At 41.5% G+C, this 14,150-nt stretch overlaps 4 protein-coding genes across 4 annotated transcripts; 3 read left to right on the forward strand and 1 right to left on the reverse strand.

Moving 5' to 3' along the window:
- Positions 1-2,610, reverse strand: LOC145450698 (MAP kinase-activated protein kinase 2-like). The gene has a single exon (XM_080329200.1). The coding sequence runs from the start codon at positions 2,386-2,388 to the stop codon at positions 1,345-1,347; it is 1,044 nt and encodes a 347-aa protein (XP_080185326.1). The 5' UTR covers positions 2,389-2,610; the 3' UTR covers positions 1-1,344.
- A 3,241-nt stretch (positions 2,611-5,851) lies between these two features.
- LOC145450275 (pyruvate dehydrogenase E1 component subunit beta, mitochondrial-like) lies at positions 5,852-7,681 on the forward strand. The gene has a single exon (XM_080328786.1). The coding sequence runs from the start codon at positions 5,937-5,939 to the stop codon at positions 7,041-7,043; it is 1,107 nt and encodes a 368-aa protein (XP_080184912.1). The 5' UTR covers positions 5,852-5,936; the 3' UTR covers positions 7,044-7,681.
- Positions 7,682-7,726: 45 nt separating this feature from the next.
- LOC145450274 (isocitrate dehydrogenase [NAD] subunit gamma, mitochondrial-like) lies at positions 7,727-9,055 on the forward strand. The gene has a single exon (XM_080328785.1). It carries the CDS (start codon positions 7,727-7,729, stop codon positions 8,840-8,842), a length of 1,116 nt encoding a protein of 371 aa, XP_080184911.1. The 3' UTR covers positions 8,843-9,055.
- LOC145450273 (uncharacterized) lies at positions 9,009-12,122 on the forward strand. Its single transcript, XM_080328784.1, has 9 exons — positions 9,009-9,149; positions 9,217-9,317; positions 9,389-9,480; positions 9,540-9,724; positions 9,825-9,968; positions 10,029-10,099; positions 10,172-10,298; positions 10,567-10,679; positions 11,380-12,122. Exons 1-9 carry the CDS (start codon positions 9,009-9,011, stop codon positions 11,828-11,830), a joined length of 1,425 nt encoding a protein of 474 aa, XP_080184910.1. The 3' UTR covers positions 11,831-12,122.
- The last annotated feature ends 2,028 nt before the right edge of the window (positions 12,123-14,150 follow it).

A 14,150-nucleotide genomic window follows, 5' to 3' on the forward strand; every position in this document is an offset into this window, starting at 1 on the left:
TCTGCAATAAAATCATAATAACGTCAAAGCGAAAATTTCAAATTATAGGACCACGCGTTTCTACAGATCTACACCAATGCGGTCGGACAGAAATGATTCTAAAAGGAAGAAGAAATAGTATAACGCTATAATTCTAAAAGACCGCAACACTAACATGTCTGGACTTGATTGAAAGCATAACATACACGATGTCAATCAAATTTAACTGGACTAAATAATATGGAATGCAAATACGGCTGAGGGCTGACACCGATTTATGTCATTGGAAAAGGGGAGATCATAGTAAATTGCTAATTATGTCATTGGTGGAGTAGAATTAGCTTACTGTAACCTAAATTTAGTTACATGGACTGTACCAATTCCCACCAGAAAACAACTGAAACAAGACGAACTACAATATTTTAAAATGATATTGGAGGATTTGTTATCGCATACTTATCACAATATCAGCAATTTATTTCCGCGAAATGTTTTCACGTTCAGTAAGGAAAATCCAGTTATTTCGCGGGTTAGTGCTTGTGGTAAGTAATGAATGTCACTAAATCGAATCAGTTGCCAATAAGTTGCGATGCACTAGTACAGCATAGTTAGCGGATCTTAGAGTGGATGATATATAACCTGAATATACAAAATATTTGCCCCCACACCATGCATAATCTTGTTCAAAGATTCGATTGAATGTTGGGAGAGACATTTGGGTTACTGATTGCACAGTATTTCAGTTGGCAGTGCAGCACAATATTCTGCAGGAGGGCCTTCAAACTGGGAGAAAGTAAAATCTTATCAAGTTGACATACATGACATTGTAACAAAGACCTGGGTAGAATCCCTCCTTTGGGTTGTGGAATCGTAAAGTTTTAAAGACAAGATTAGTGAAAACGTACATTTTACATCCATGTACAGATTTTAAATGATGACATAGCCTATGCCCTATATACCAGTGTCAGTGTAACTTTGAATCACAGGGAGCTACCGCTGGATTGCCAACAGGATGAAGTTATGCGTCTTCAACCAGATCTAGGTACTAGGAATAAGTAAGAAAAAATTCACGACGTAGAGAATAGCATCTTTGCTAGTAGGAATCACACTAGTCAACTGACTGTAACTCAACATCATATCAGGCAACAGAATCTATCAGAACAGATCTCATTCCATACCGTCTAACTGAGGCATCTGAAAACGTAAGGCGTAACGCACTCACTTGCAATGAAGGATAGAATTTGTCTTGAATAATAAAATGAAATTCACTGTGGAATTATCAAGAATTAAACAAATCACAAAATTCCATTTTACGAAAAGGCACTAAACAGAATACAGTCAAAAAATGTCCAGCAAGAGGCAGCCCTACTCTTGGGATTGCTGCCTTTTCTTCCTTTTTTTCAACAGCTTATTGTTAACATGATCCAAAGTCTTAATCTGTTTGACGTGTTCCACTCTCATCTCGCTGAGAGCGTGGGCCATTTCGTTTTGAACCTCCACCCACTGTTCCTCTTCCTCCTTCAGTACCCTGGCCGAATACAACGGCGTCTGCGGTACAGTGTCGACGGTTTGTATCCAAGGGTCCGACATGAATTCGGTTATGCTCAATCGTTTCGCCGGATCTGTGGTCAGCAATTTGCGGATCAGAGTCTTTGCTTTCTCGGATACTGCGCTCCATTCGGGTGAAGGAAACGTGTACTGTCCGCTCCTTATCCTTTTCTTCATTCCCGGCGACAAGGCCAGTCCTCTGTAGCTGTAGAATGGCGGAAACCCGCACAGCAAAATGTACATGATCACTCCTAAAGACCACATATCACACGACTTGTCGTAATTTTCACTGCCGAGAACCTCAGGAGCAACGTAATACGGCGTATAGCAAGGCGTAGCGAGGGAATTGGTTGTGCTTACGACTTTCGCGAATCCAAAATCAGTCAGCTTCAACACAGCTGTATCCTTGGGCGAGGTATATAGCAGGTTCTCTGGTTTCACGTCTCGGTGGGCAATGTTGAATTTGTGCAGAAACTCAATGGCTTTTCCAATATCGCACATGATAATAGCGGCTTCGCGCTCGGTGAACGCAGTTTCAGCCCGTTGTTGAATACGGTTGAACAGTTCACCACCGGTCATGCATTCCATGATGATTAGCAAGCAGAATTTTTCACGATATATATTTTCGAACACATCGACAATCTTAACGATGTGTTTGCATTGGGATGCCCTGTAGTGTATCTCCACTTCTCTTCTGGCTTTGGGCGAGTCCTGGAGAATCTTCATGGCACGCTTCTGACCGGTGACTTTGTGTTTGCAAGCGAAAACCTTTCCATTTATGCCCATACCCAGGACCTCTCCCGGGATGAGTTCATACTCTTGGTCCAAAGAATACTTCTTGATATCCAGTATTGCAGTCATGACTATAGTTCAAGGATAATTCACCGAAGTAAATGTACCTAAGGATGCTTATGGCAACCCGGACACGCTGTCACTATCGACAATCAGTTGATTTTACTCGTGCTGAAAATATACAGGTCTCAGTTTTAACGTTGGTAGAAAGAGTAATAAAAGTCTGATGCATGCTCAAGATGTCCGGGACTGAATAGAAACAGGACTTAGTCTGATTGTATAACATGATAATGTGAATAAAATATTAATGTTTATATAATATCAATAAAATATGAAAGATAAATCTATCAACATTGCAATCCCGCCATTGGTTACGAGAAAGTTAAGATGATTTCATAAATTTTCCAGATGAACACTGGTCAATGTTTCCGTTAAGATCAGATTCCTTAAAAGATAGACCAACAATCCACAGATGGTTCATTAATAACTTATATATATTTGATATGATGGATAATAGCAACCAAATATTTTTATTCACACTTTCAAAGCCATTCATACACAAATTTGATACTCATAGCATACCGTAACCAATGGTGTATCCAACCGAGATCAAAGGGGGGGGTTCAACTAGGGTAACAAATTTTGTCCTGATGACGTCGAAATATTGACTTTGAGGTGCGCGTCACTACTTTCACTCAAGGATTGTTTTTTCACTATACATTGCCACATCGGCGATATAATTCACCATCGCACAGAAGATTGCGTAATTTCACCATTTTTCAAGGAGTTTTCGACCCGACCCCCCCCCCCCCCTAAATAACATTAACGCAATATATTTGCCGATTATACAAAAAAACTACTATATAAAAAACTGATAAACACTAGGACTAGTGCCCCTAGCTATATCAATGATTACATCGCCTAGGAAATACTCGGAACATCAATAACAAACATTGTGTGGTGTGGTAATGGTAAGAAACGCAATCCTTAAAATCTTCCCTGGCAGAGTTCTGGCCTCTGGGTGCAACTGCGACTATTTTCTATTCCACTAGTCGGTACATATATAAATTAAGAGCCTAAACTTTAAACCAATGTCCGATTATGTTGACAATCAGCTGTACACAGAACAAAATCAAGCACTCTGCGTGGTAAGCTTATCGCCTGCCCTAACTGGAATCGCTGGCCGTTTTGCCTGATATATCAGGTGAGCAGCGATGATTTCCAAGTTAAAGTAATTAAATAAAAATTAATAAAAAATAAAACACAGTGTGAACATGAAAAAAGTTCAAGTTTCACAACGATACCGTACAATACTTCCTACAACAATAGTACGAAATAAGTAGTCAAGTATGTACTGTAGGCTACAATTTAGCAACTGGCGTACGTCGGTACGTAAAATACAAATACCCACAAGTTAATATGCACGTTACCGTACGGTACGTTTTCACTCTAATATATTAATTAATCAAGATAAAATTCCTACATTCTGCCTTGTCAGTCCTTACTTCATTAGAGACATTTTCATATCACTACAGTAAGATTTCGTCATGCGACCCTTGATATGTACCAAGCTCACCAAGAGCAACGGCGCGAATAGGGGAAAAGGAACACAAATAAACCAGCTACAACCGCGCTAGGCGTTCTTTCGTCCAATGACGTCACACATTTCCAGAAGCAGAGAAGCGTGGAGCTGGTGATTAATATCAGATTGTCATCGATTGAAAGAATGCACGCTTGCGATACGATACGAATCTGAAGTGTATCAATCCAACAACCACTCATCTTGTCTATAGAGAGAAATAAAATCCGAAAAAGATATTGAAAGACGGCCGTTCAGTTCAGCTCACTTTAGCAACTTTATCATTCCAAAACACCACAAGATTGCGGCACAATGAAAATATAAGAAGGAGTCGAAATGACTCTCAATCAACACGTACCCTGACCTATCGATCTCGCCTTCCATGACATGCCACCCCATTTCTTGTTGCTTTCTTTTTCCCTATACTAGGCTCACCATATTTTGGAAATCTAAAAAGAGGACACTTTTTCAGAAATTTCAGACTTGCAAAACCGGACAAGAATTCTCAAAAACTGGTAAATTTTTCCCACTTTGTGATCGCTGACTAAAAAAAAAAGGTCATCTTTCCGCTCAGAGCTCAAAATACCGTTTTTCTCCCCGCTATGCCAGGTAGATGACTAAAAAAAAAAGGTAATCTTTCCGCTCAGAGCTAAAATCACCCTTTTTCACTCCTAAATACCCGCCGGAGCTTCACTTCTGTGCTAATTTGTGGCATATCACTCGCAATTTGCTCTAAATCTGACCTAAATTTTCAAAAAAGAAGACAAAATCTCAAAAAAGAGGACAAAAGGGCGTCCTCCGAGGACACTTTCAAAAAAGTCAAAAAAGAGGACAAATCCTCTTAAAAGAGGACGTATGGTAAGCCTACCCTATACTATCTTCCTTACTTTTCATTCTGTGTGCATGCGGGGCCTACGATAAGTTATCGTAGGCCCCGGTGCATGCCTCCTCTTTACATCGCCTGGGCCAAGGTGGGTGTCTGATTTCATAGACTACTCCAAGTCGCTTCTATACACCTTCCTATCTTTTCATTGTATCACATTTTGTGGTATATTGAACTGATAAAATTGCTAATAAACCAATGATGATGATGATCTGTCGATATATTTGGGTTGCTGGTTGCGTGGTTCCTCATACGGTATTGCCGCTCCATATGACATATGTTTATCACAGCCAATATGACTCAGAATGTTCGGAACTATCGTATCGCAATCTTGCCTTTAACTATCGCTCATCGTAATCTAGCATTCTTGCCGCACAGGGTGTATTCAAATATGGAGAAAGTGATATAGCCTGCTTGACTTTTAAGCCTTAGACCGTTGAGCGTCAACCACCGCTGAAACTCATGTATGGACAAAATACATGAAACATATGCCCTACTTTAAAAAATTATAGTTGTATATCTCTTCATGCACGGTATCGTTACAGATAGATCTTCTGTAATTAGTCTGAGGTCTTTTGTCGGGAAGTTTAAAACTAATGGCACCATTGCCTCCTCCCGAAGTTATACTAACTACAAATGGATAAAATATATACTATTTTTCCGTTTCTTGTGAGTGCATTCTTTCATCGGCCCTTTTCTGGGCTTTTTGTCGCCACAAGAACGGCGAGGCGGGGGAACGGCGAGGGGGAACGGCGAGCGCGGCCCAGATAAACTTCCGCCGTGCAATCAAACCCGGGCCGCCCGGGTGCTTGTCGTCGCCAGTACGCTAACTCCCCCGGGTCGTGCGACTTTTAGATTTAGGTCGCGTCATCGCGAGCTTGTGATGCTTTGAAATGATGCAATGGTGAATAAAGTGAACTGAACGGAACTCTAAAATGTTTTCGAACTAGTGGCTAATGATATTTAGATTTACGCATATATGTTTCATCTGTGATTGTTTGTGAATACTGATGAGCCGAAGTAGTGAAGTGTGAATGCAGTCATCACTAGCTGTCGTACGAGCGTTACGATGCTCTTGTTGTTCATTTCCCGTCATTGACTCAGTTGTCTCTGAAAGTCTGCCCTTCTTTATACGTGTGGAAGAAAGTGAGCAATATGGCATCCCGTTGTGTTGCAATGAGCAGAACTAGGTTTGCAAAACTGCTTGTCGGTAGCAGAGGAAATATGGTGAAATTATCACAAAGGTCGGCCAGCGAAATGTACGTGCGTGATGCCCTAAATTCAGCGATGAACGAAGAAATGAAACGGGATGATAAAGTCTTTTTGATGGGGGAAGAAGTTGCACAGTACGATGGCGCCTACAAAGTGAGTCGAGGCCTTTGGAGGGAACACGGGGACAAACGAGTCATTGATACGCCTATCACGGAATCAGGATTTGCCGGTATAGCTGTGGGGGCGGCCATGGCTGGACTAAAACCGATTTGTGAGTTCATGACCTTCAATTTCTCGATGCAAGCTATAGATCACGTGATAAATTCAGCAGCCAAGACGTTGTACATGTCTGGAGGCGCTGTTCCGGTGTCCATGGTTTTCCGTGGCCCAAATGGGTCTGCAGCAGGTGTGGCAGCCCAGCATTCACAATGTTTTGCCGCCTGGTACGGTCACTGTCCTGGATTGAAAGTGGTTTCGCCATTCAGCTCTGAAGATTGCCGTGGTCTATTGAAAGCAGCTATCCGTGATCCAAATCCTGTTGTTTTTCTTGAAAATGAGTTGATGTACGGTGTATCATTTCCTGTATCTGATGAAGCGCTTTCGGAAGACTTCACTATTCCTATTGGCAAAGCGAAAGTGGAACGCGAAGGCAAACACATCACACTAGTCGCTCACTCAAAACCGGTCGGACTGTGTCTCGAGGCAGCAGAGCAGCTTGCATCGCAAGGAATCGAATGTGAAGTGATTAACCTGAGAAGCATACGTCCCTTGGATATTGAAACAGTACAAAACAGTGTCATGAAAACCAATCATTTGATCACGGTGGAATCTGGATGGCCAATGTTTGGTGTTGGAGCCGAGATATCAGCCCAAGTGATGGAAAGTCCAGCGTTTGATTATTTGGACGCGCCTGTGATCAGAGTAACTGGTGCCGATATCCCCATGCCGTACGCCAAAGTCCTTGAAGACAATACTTTGCCTAATGTGAATGATGTTGTTATTTCTGTTAGGAAGTCTTTGCATTTATCCGATAAAGTTGCATCAATGTAAGTTTGGCCCGTGTATCTTTGCACCTTCTTTCAATGCTAAATTATAACTAGCCTATGAAATAGTTTCGTTTACACTATTCCAATAGCTCGACAATATTTTATTTTTCAAACCATGTTCACTTGGCCGAGTTCCATTTATGGTATGTATCATTGGGATGCTTTGCGCACGTTGTCAACAGGGTGATTTTGACAGTTCTAATTCTCTTGAATATTAAGTAGCAATTGGTGACTGTGTGCTTTTACATGGTGAATTGGTGAACACTATACACTAATATTATTGACTTTTCTTGATCTCCTGTTCTTATAGTAGACTTACTTGGTTGCATTTCATTTACAAGTGACCCGTCGACTTTTCATCTCATCTGCTCAGTATAGCAGGTCCACACACCAAATGACCTATAGTTGAGTTTTGAAATGATTGCACGTCTTTACAGAAGTCTTGAGGCATTGCTAAAATACTACTCCTTCCGTAATGACTATTATTCATTTTCATTGACTGCCCGGAGTTGCCTAACGATCAATATTTTTGAAGTGAAGGTGATTTTGTTTATGGTACCATTTACATATATGCTAACATCTAGCATGGTCTTTTGAGGCGTCTTAAAATGTATTGCATATTGTTTAATGTTCTACCTTAGATTTATTCAGGTTTTAACGTAATTAGTTGCTTGATATAATTTCATCATGCTGGCGCGGAGCTTGTCCGCTCGGAGAATACTCTATCTGCCTTGTACTGCTCCAGGTAGCGGTCGGAAATATTCAAAGTATGGTGGTCGACACACTGTCGCTATGATTCCAGGGGACGGTATCGGTCCTGATTTGATGAAGTCCGTTGAAAGGGTGTTCAAAGCGGCTTGTGTCCCGGTCGATTTTGAAAAAGTCTACGTTTCCACCAACGGAACAGAGGAAGAAACAAACGAAGCGATAACGGCTATCAAAAGAAACGGGGTGGCTATCAAAGGAAATATCGATACCAAGTTTGAAAAGATGGATATTGATCAGAAATCGGCCAATGTCGTTATCAGAACCAGCCTCGATTTATTCGCCAACGTTCTCAAAGTCAAGTCTGTTCCGACTATATCTCCGCGGGATCACAAAGTGGACATTCGCATCATACGAGAGAATACAGAAGGAGAGTACACTAATTTAGAGCACGAAGGTGTGCCGGGGGTGGTCGAAAGCTTGAAAGTGATCACGGCCGAGAAGTCCCTTCGAATCGCTAAATTCGCTTTCGAATACGCGAGAAGGAATAAGCGCAAGAGAGTCACTGCCATTCACAAGGCGAATATCATGAAATTGGCGGACGGGCTTTTTCTCGAGTGTTGCCGTGAGACCGCCAAAGAATTTCCTGACATTGAATTCAACGACATGATCATCGACAATACGACGATGCAGTTGGTATCTCGTCCGGAACAGTTTGATGTGATGGTGCTGCCGAATTTGTACGGCAATATCGTCGGTAACATATGCTGTGGACTGGTAGGCGGACCTGGTATGGTCGCGGGATCTAACATAGGGCACGAATATCGTGTTTTTGAGACTGCCACGAGAAACACCGGCAGTCAAATCGCCGGGCTTGGTGTGGCCAACCCAACTGCGATGCTGTTCGCGAGCACTTTGATGTTGAAATACATCGGTCTGAAATCTTTTTCTAGTGATATTAATCATGCAATTATCGATACGATCCTTACGGATAGAATTCGAACTCCGGACATTGGTGGTAGCTCTACCACAGAACAGGTTACGGATTCGATTTGTGAAAAATTAGTGAGTAGGTCTAGAGTCGCATGCTCTTCATAATACCATTGCGTAAGGTGTTCCGATGTATGACGCGATCGAACTCGTTGATGATAATTACTAATATAACTGATCGTCGTACACCCGCTGCTTAATATTTAGGCCTCTGTGGTAGCCTAAATTCATATACATACTAAAGGATGCAGTATATATTCATTCTGACTGTCGCATGTTACACATCATAATCCAATTTTATTTTTCTTTCACTGTGCATAGTTTGATAATATTCCGCGCATCCATAAATGGCTTGAGTCTGGGAATTCCGTCCGCCCCGTATAGACGAAGCCTCATCATTATGAATAAAACGCATGTAAGTATAGCCTAATCGTTGTGAATTAGCGTTGGTTTCAATTTTGAATCATTTGTGGTTTGAGCAGAGGCTTCTGTGTGAAAGTTGGATTGAAAAGCGTCCGGAAGTCAATTATGTCACCGTGCACGGTACATCTTCCTCAAAGCATACTGTAAAATGGAAAACCAGGTCTGTTTTCAGTAACGATTTCTCTCTTGAAGAATTAGTAACAATCGGATCTCATCTGTATTTGCATGTAGATACGCCATGCTTGTGGTTTCTTCAGAGACAAAGCTAAGTGAGGTTAGGTTCTATCAGAAGAAACCAAGGTCGTGTACGGAAATAACGGATGGTACGGCATTTCTGATTTAAGAATTGAATAGAGACAGCATTAGAACTTTTCACTGTTAGATATCATCAAACTTCAACCGTGGCAGTACATCGTCGATATTCCCAGCTGGATTGTGGACAAGGGAAGGCCGCACGTGTTGAGGCTGCGATTACTCCCGGAAAGCGTGGTGTCCGGGCAGCATTTCCAACTGCAAATTGCCTACCAGTCTTCGGAGGAAGCCACGGCTTGGATGAGGTGTATTCAGGTATCCTCGTGGATTTCAATGTTGTGAAAGTACCGTGTTGAAGCATAAATAACCATAGTACACACATTGAGTAATGTTCGGGAACAATTTGATTTTCCAGAATCAAACAAAACTAACATCTGGAATACAAGGACACAGTTTTGGTGTGGTTGCTGAAGAATGTTCTGCCACTGCGCGCATAGGGGTCGCCGGGAAGCATTGCTTGCTGTTTGTGAGTCCTTCGCAGGTTATCCTTGCTCACAAAGTTCGTGTATTACCATTGTAGATCTACAATATGTGATATATTGTCAGTACCGATTTTTAGACGGATCGATCTGTGGTTTGTGTGTGGCCTTTTGAAACAATTAGAAGCTATGCAAGCGACGACGATAGAAGGTATCTTGTTGGGTTTAATCTGGGTTTATTCGTGTGTCCTTGACTTGGGATGATTGTCACTTCAAATTTTAGACTTGTCATCGAGGCGGGCAGATGCGCGCCGCTGGGAGAAGGTGTTTATTCATTCAGGACAAGAGAAAACGACGACAATGTGCTGTTCGATTTGTTCGATCATTACACGACTACCGCAACTGTGGAGGTATGTAAATCCTATGTGATCAATAGTATCAATATCGCTTTTCATTTTGCAAGGCTAGATTCAGTTTTTTACATATCAAAGTGTCACGATCTCTTCAGCTCTCGATCGCATTTGACGAATTGCTGAGATGAATTATAATGGGCTTCTAACGAAACCTGACTTGAGCTTAATGCTTTGAAATTAGATGGCCCATCGCCGGAAGATGTCATTCTCCGTGGGTAATGGATATTGACGCTTGAAGTAAAGTTCTTTATTTCTGCTCCCACAGCCTCCGAAATTCAGTGCAGGCACCAGAGAAGGCTCATTTGGGACTGGGGACTTGACCTCTCAGACTGTATCGGAGCCGATCTCTCGTCAACGTAAAACGACACCCGGCCCAAGGTATGGCTGTAGCTGAAAGATAATAGGCTATGCAGATTCATATTAAATTTTCGGTCTTTGCGAACCTTTTTTGTATGTTTGTGTTAGTTTCAACTGGACTTGTCAAAACAAATGCTTCCAGACTAATAGCATCACATATAGCTGCAGAGCAAAGGTACTCAGTTGTGAACAGAGTACTCAAGTAGGTTGTGGTCTTAGATTATCACTTCTACTTGACAGTTTTATAAACAAAATTACTTTCTGGACTTTGTTTTTGTAGTAGTAGTACAAACTAGTTTTGGGATTTGTAATTGCATCATTTATGAGGGTGAAATTGTCATGACAATTATGCAAAACAACTATTGTATCATGGTCTGGAAGACGTGCACGACAATTTTGAAAGTGGTCACCTACGGTTAACTACTCAATTCGACAACGTGACCAAATATTTTTGTTTAAACTACTTTGCACATCGTTCGGTTTTTAATTCCACTCAAAATAGTTTTGGCGTGTCTTGGAAATGGCTGCTCGTACCCGTAATTGAATAGAAATGTATAGTAAATACATTACTTCTACTTGAGTAGCAACACCGACTACTTTAAACATTTGAACTTATTTCTTGGTTCGTGCAGTAGTTAATTGCAATAATGTTGCTATCATCATAAGATAATTGCTGCTTTTGACATTAGCCGTGAAATAACTTGTTATTTTTTCATGACAGAAAAGGCCAGAAGGACGTCGCCAGACAAGACTCGGACCGATTGCCTCTGATACCTCTATCTCCAGGCGCCAGCTCGGAATACGACGATCCCCCCAAAAAGCCGCCGCTACCAGTGTCGAGAGGGCCGGTATCGCAAATGTCGTTTGACGAATCTCCGATTTTACCTGCTAAAAGTAAAAACCCTCCCGGAAGCAATGAGGTGAAAGGCAAGCCAAAGGATCGTTGCATATATGAACTTGACAAGCTCTTGAGCAACTTGGAAGGTGGGGCGAAATCGAGCAAAGGAAATGTAGCGGGTAATGAGAACCTCGGCGCTTCAAATCAACCTGATAATGACCGAATGGAAAAGGAAATGGTAGCTGCGTCCGAAGGCAGTAATGTAGCAAAAATGCCAGTGCCTCCGTATGCCCAGATTGATAGCAGCAAAAAGAAAAACGTGTTCACTGGGTAGGCCACAAATTGTGTCTTGCAGATTGATTTTGAAGTATTGAGACCAATCAAATGATGTTTACAAAATCAGCATTCCCAATTAGTCGGTGGTTTGCCCCGATTTTATAAACAATCATATATTTTTCATATTCTCGGCTATTCGTGCGTATTATACATTGCTTCTTTAGATCGGTGCGTGCCCTTGCATGGCTTTTATTTCTGCAGTATTTTACCTCGTTTGTACATCTCCCGCATGCACTTTCATATTATCAGCATGATCATCGAATTGTGTAATATAACATTTAATTGAACTATGGTGGGTGTCTCATTGGACGAGGATTTGAATGAGTGAACACTGAACAGACGATGTCTGTGATGTATATTGTATATAAGTCTTGAATACAGACTACAGAGGCACTCAGGTTAGCCTTAGGTGAGATGAAATTTTATTATATAAAAGCCGGTTGGTAGGCCCGACGAAAAGTAAAAAGATATAGAACTACTAGGCCGCGTTACATGCTGGTTGCAGATGGCTTGGGTGCCAATGTTATGGTTACCATATTCTGGAAATCTGAAAATAGGACACTTCTTCAAAATTTTCAAACTTGCAAAACCGGAGAAAAAAAAGGTCAACTTTCTGACTCATCTCCCGAAAAAGACTCTTCTTTCATATCATGAGGTGGTTGACTAAAAAATGTAAAAAGGTCAACTTTCTCCGTCAGCGCCCAAAATTCATTTTTTTCTTTCACTTTATTAGGTGGTTGACTAAAAAAAGGTCAGCTTTCCGGATCAGCTCCTGAAATACCCGCAAGAGCGTTACTTCGGTACTCATTTACGGTATTTCAGTCGTATTTGACCGTAAATTTCACTAATTTTTTTTAAAAAAGGGACAAAATCTCAAAAAGAGGACATTTGGGCGTCCTCCGAGGACACTTTCAAAAAAGTAAAAAAGAGGACAAATCCTCTCAAAAGAGGACGTATGGTAGCCCTATAGCCAACATCTTCAAGCGGTATCTGTTTGGGATGGTATCTCTTAATTGCTTTGCTCTAAATGCGGTCGTAGTAGCCTACAAATTGCAACCTTATTAACATAGCAACCGATATGACAGTGCCGTTACATAAGAGCAGGTCATTAATTAAGATAAGATAATGGTCAGATTATATTGTATCTGAACAAGACACACAATGTACAATGCGATCCGATGAAACACAATGTGATGTAGGCCTACTGAAGAGACAGTGATAGGAGGATGCCGAACGATCACTCAGTTGTGGTGTCTGAAACTGGCCTCCGCCTAGTGCCCGATGTCGCAGTTTTTTCTTCGATGTTCAGTCTTTTTTCCGTGACTCTTTCCATTCCTTGTAAGTGCGTTCATCGGGTATTTTTCTGGACTTTTTTGTAGCCGTAAAAACAGCGACGCGGGGTAAGAGGAGCCCAGAATAACCTTCCTCGTGGAATCGGGCCCGGGTCACCAGGCGCTTATCGTCGCCAATACTTTTTCGGAGTACTCAACTAGGTCTTGTCTATTTCCACTACTTATTCAAGTCGTTGCTTTTAGACTCCATTTTTTATGTCCAGATCCCTTTTCTCAATAAAATTGTCTTAGAAACCAGTTGAAATATCACCTGTGTCATGGAAACTGAATGTTTTTTAGTAAATTGCACTTATCGGCCTCCCATTTTCTACTTCCTCTTGAAATAGTCATGGAATGTCTCGGAAATCATCACTTCTACTTGTAATTGAGTAGAAATTACATTCATTGAAGTAGCAACGGTGAGTACTATCACCAGATGCAATATAGCTAGGTGGTGTCACACGGTAAGCAGGAGTCGGAAATGCTAAAATACTAGGTAAACTGGTGGAATATAATATTTATGACAGTGACACGTAGGCTACGTTTGTGTACTTACTTAGATCACTGACCTTCAAATTGCAATCGTGCAAACGCTATTTTGAACCCAGCGTGCTGACAGATCACATCAGCCTTCGTAAACAGATATTATACTTTCAGTGAAAAACTAATACTAATGGTGAACGGATTTATTGTTGTTGTAGAAATGACTCAAATTTGTTGGAACTCACATGACAATACCAAACCCGACCAGGTCCTAAATCTGAACCATGTCAAAGTATTCTATCCTTTCCAGTCATAAGTCACGTAAGCCAAATCATAGTCCTAGTTGCTTGAAGAGCTGCTTCAAGATGTGCTCGACTGGCTAACTCTTTCCCAGAACCAGAGGTATGCAAAGTTTGATAAGAGGCAGGTCCCGATTGCTGTAGGATTTACCATCACGAGTCTGGCTCCATGTAGTTTCAAATTGCGACCCCAGTTCTATGTCTC

This window comes from Botryllus schlosseri, chromosome 11, assembly GCF_051294905.1.
Source record: "Botryllus schlosseri isolate E-star chromosome 11, Bs_hap1, whole genome shotgun sequence".
NCBI lineage: Eukaryota > Metazoa > Chordata > Ascidiacea > Stolidobranchia > Styelidae > Botryllus > Botryllus schlosseri.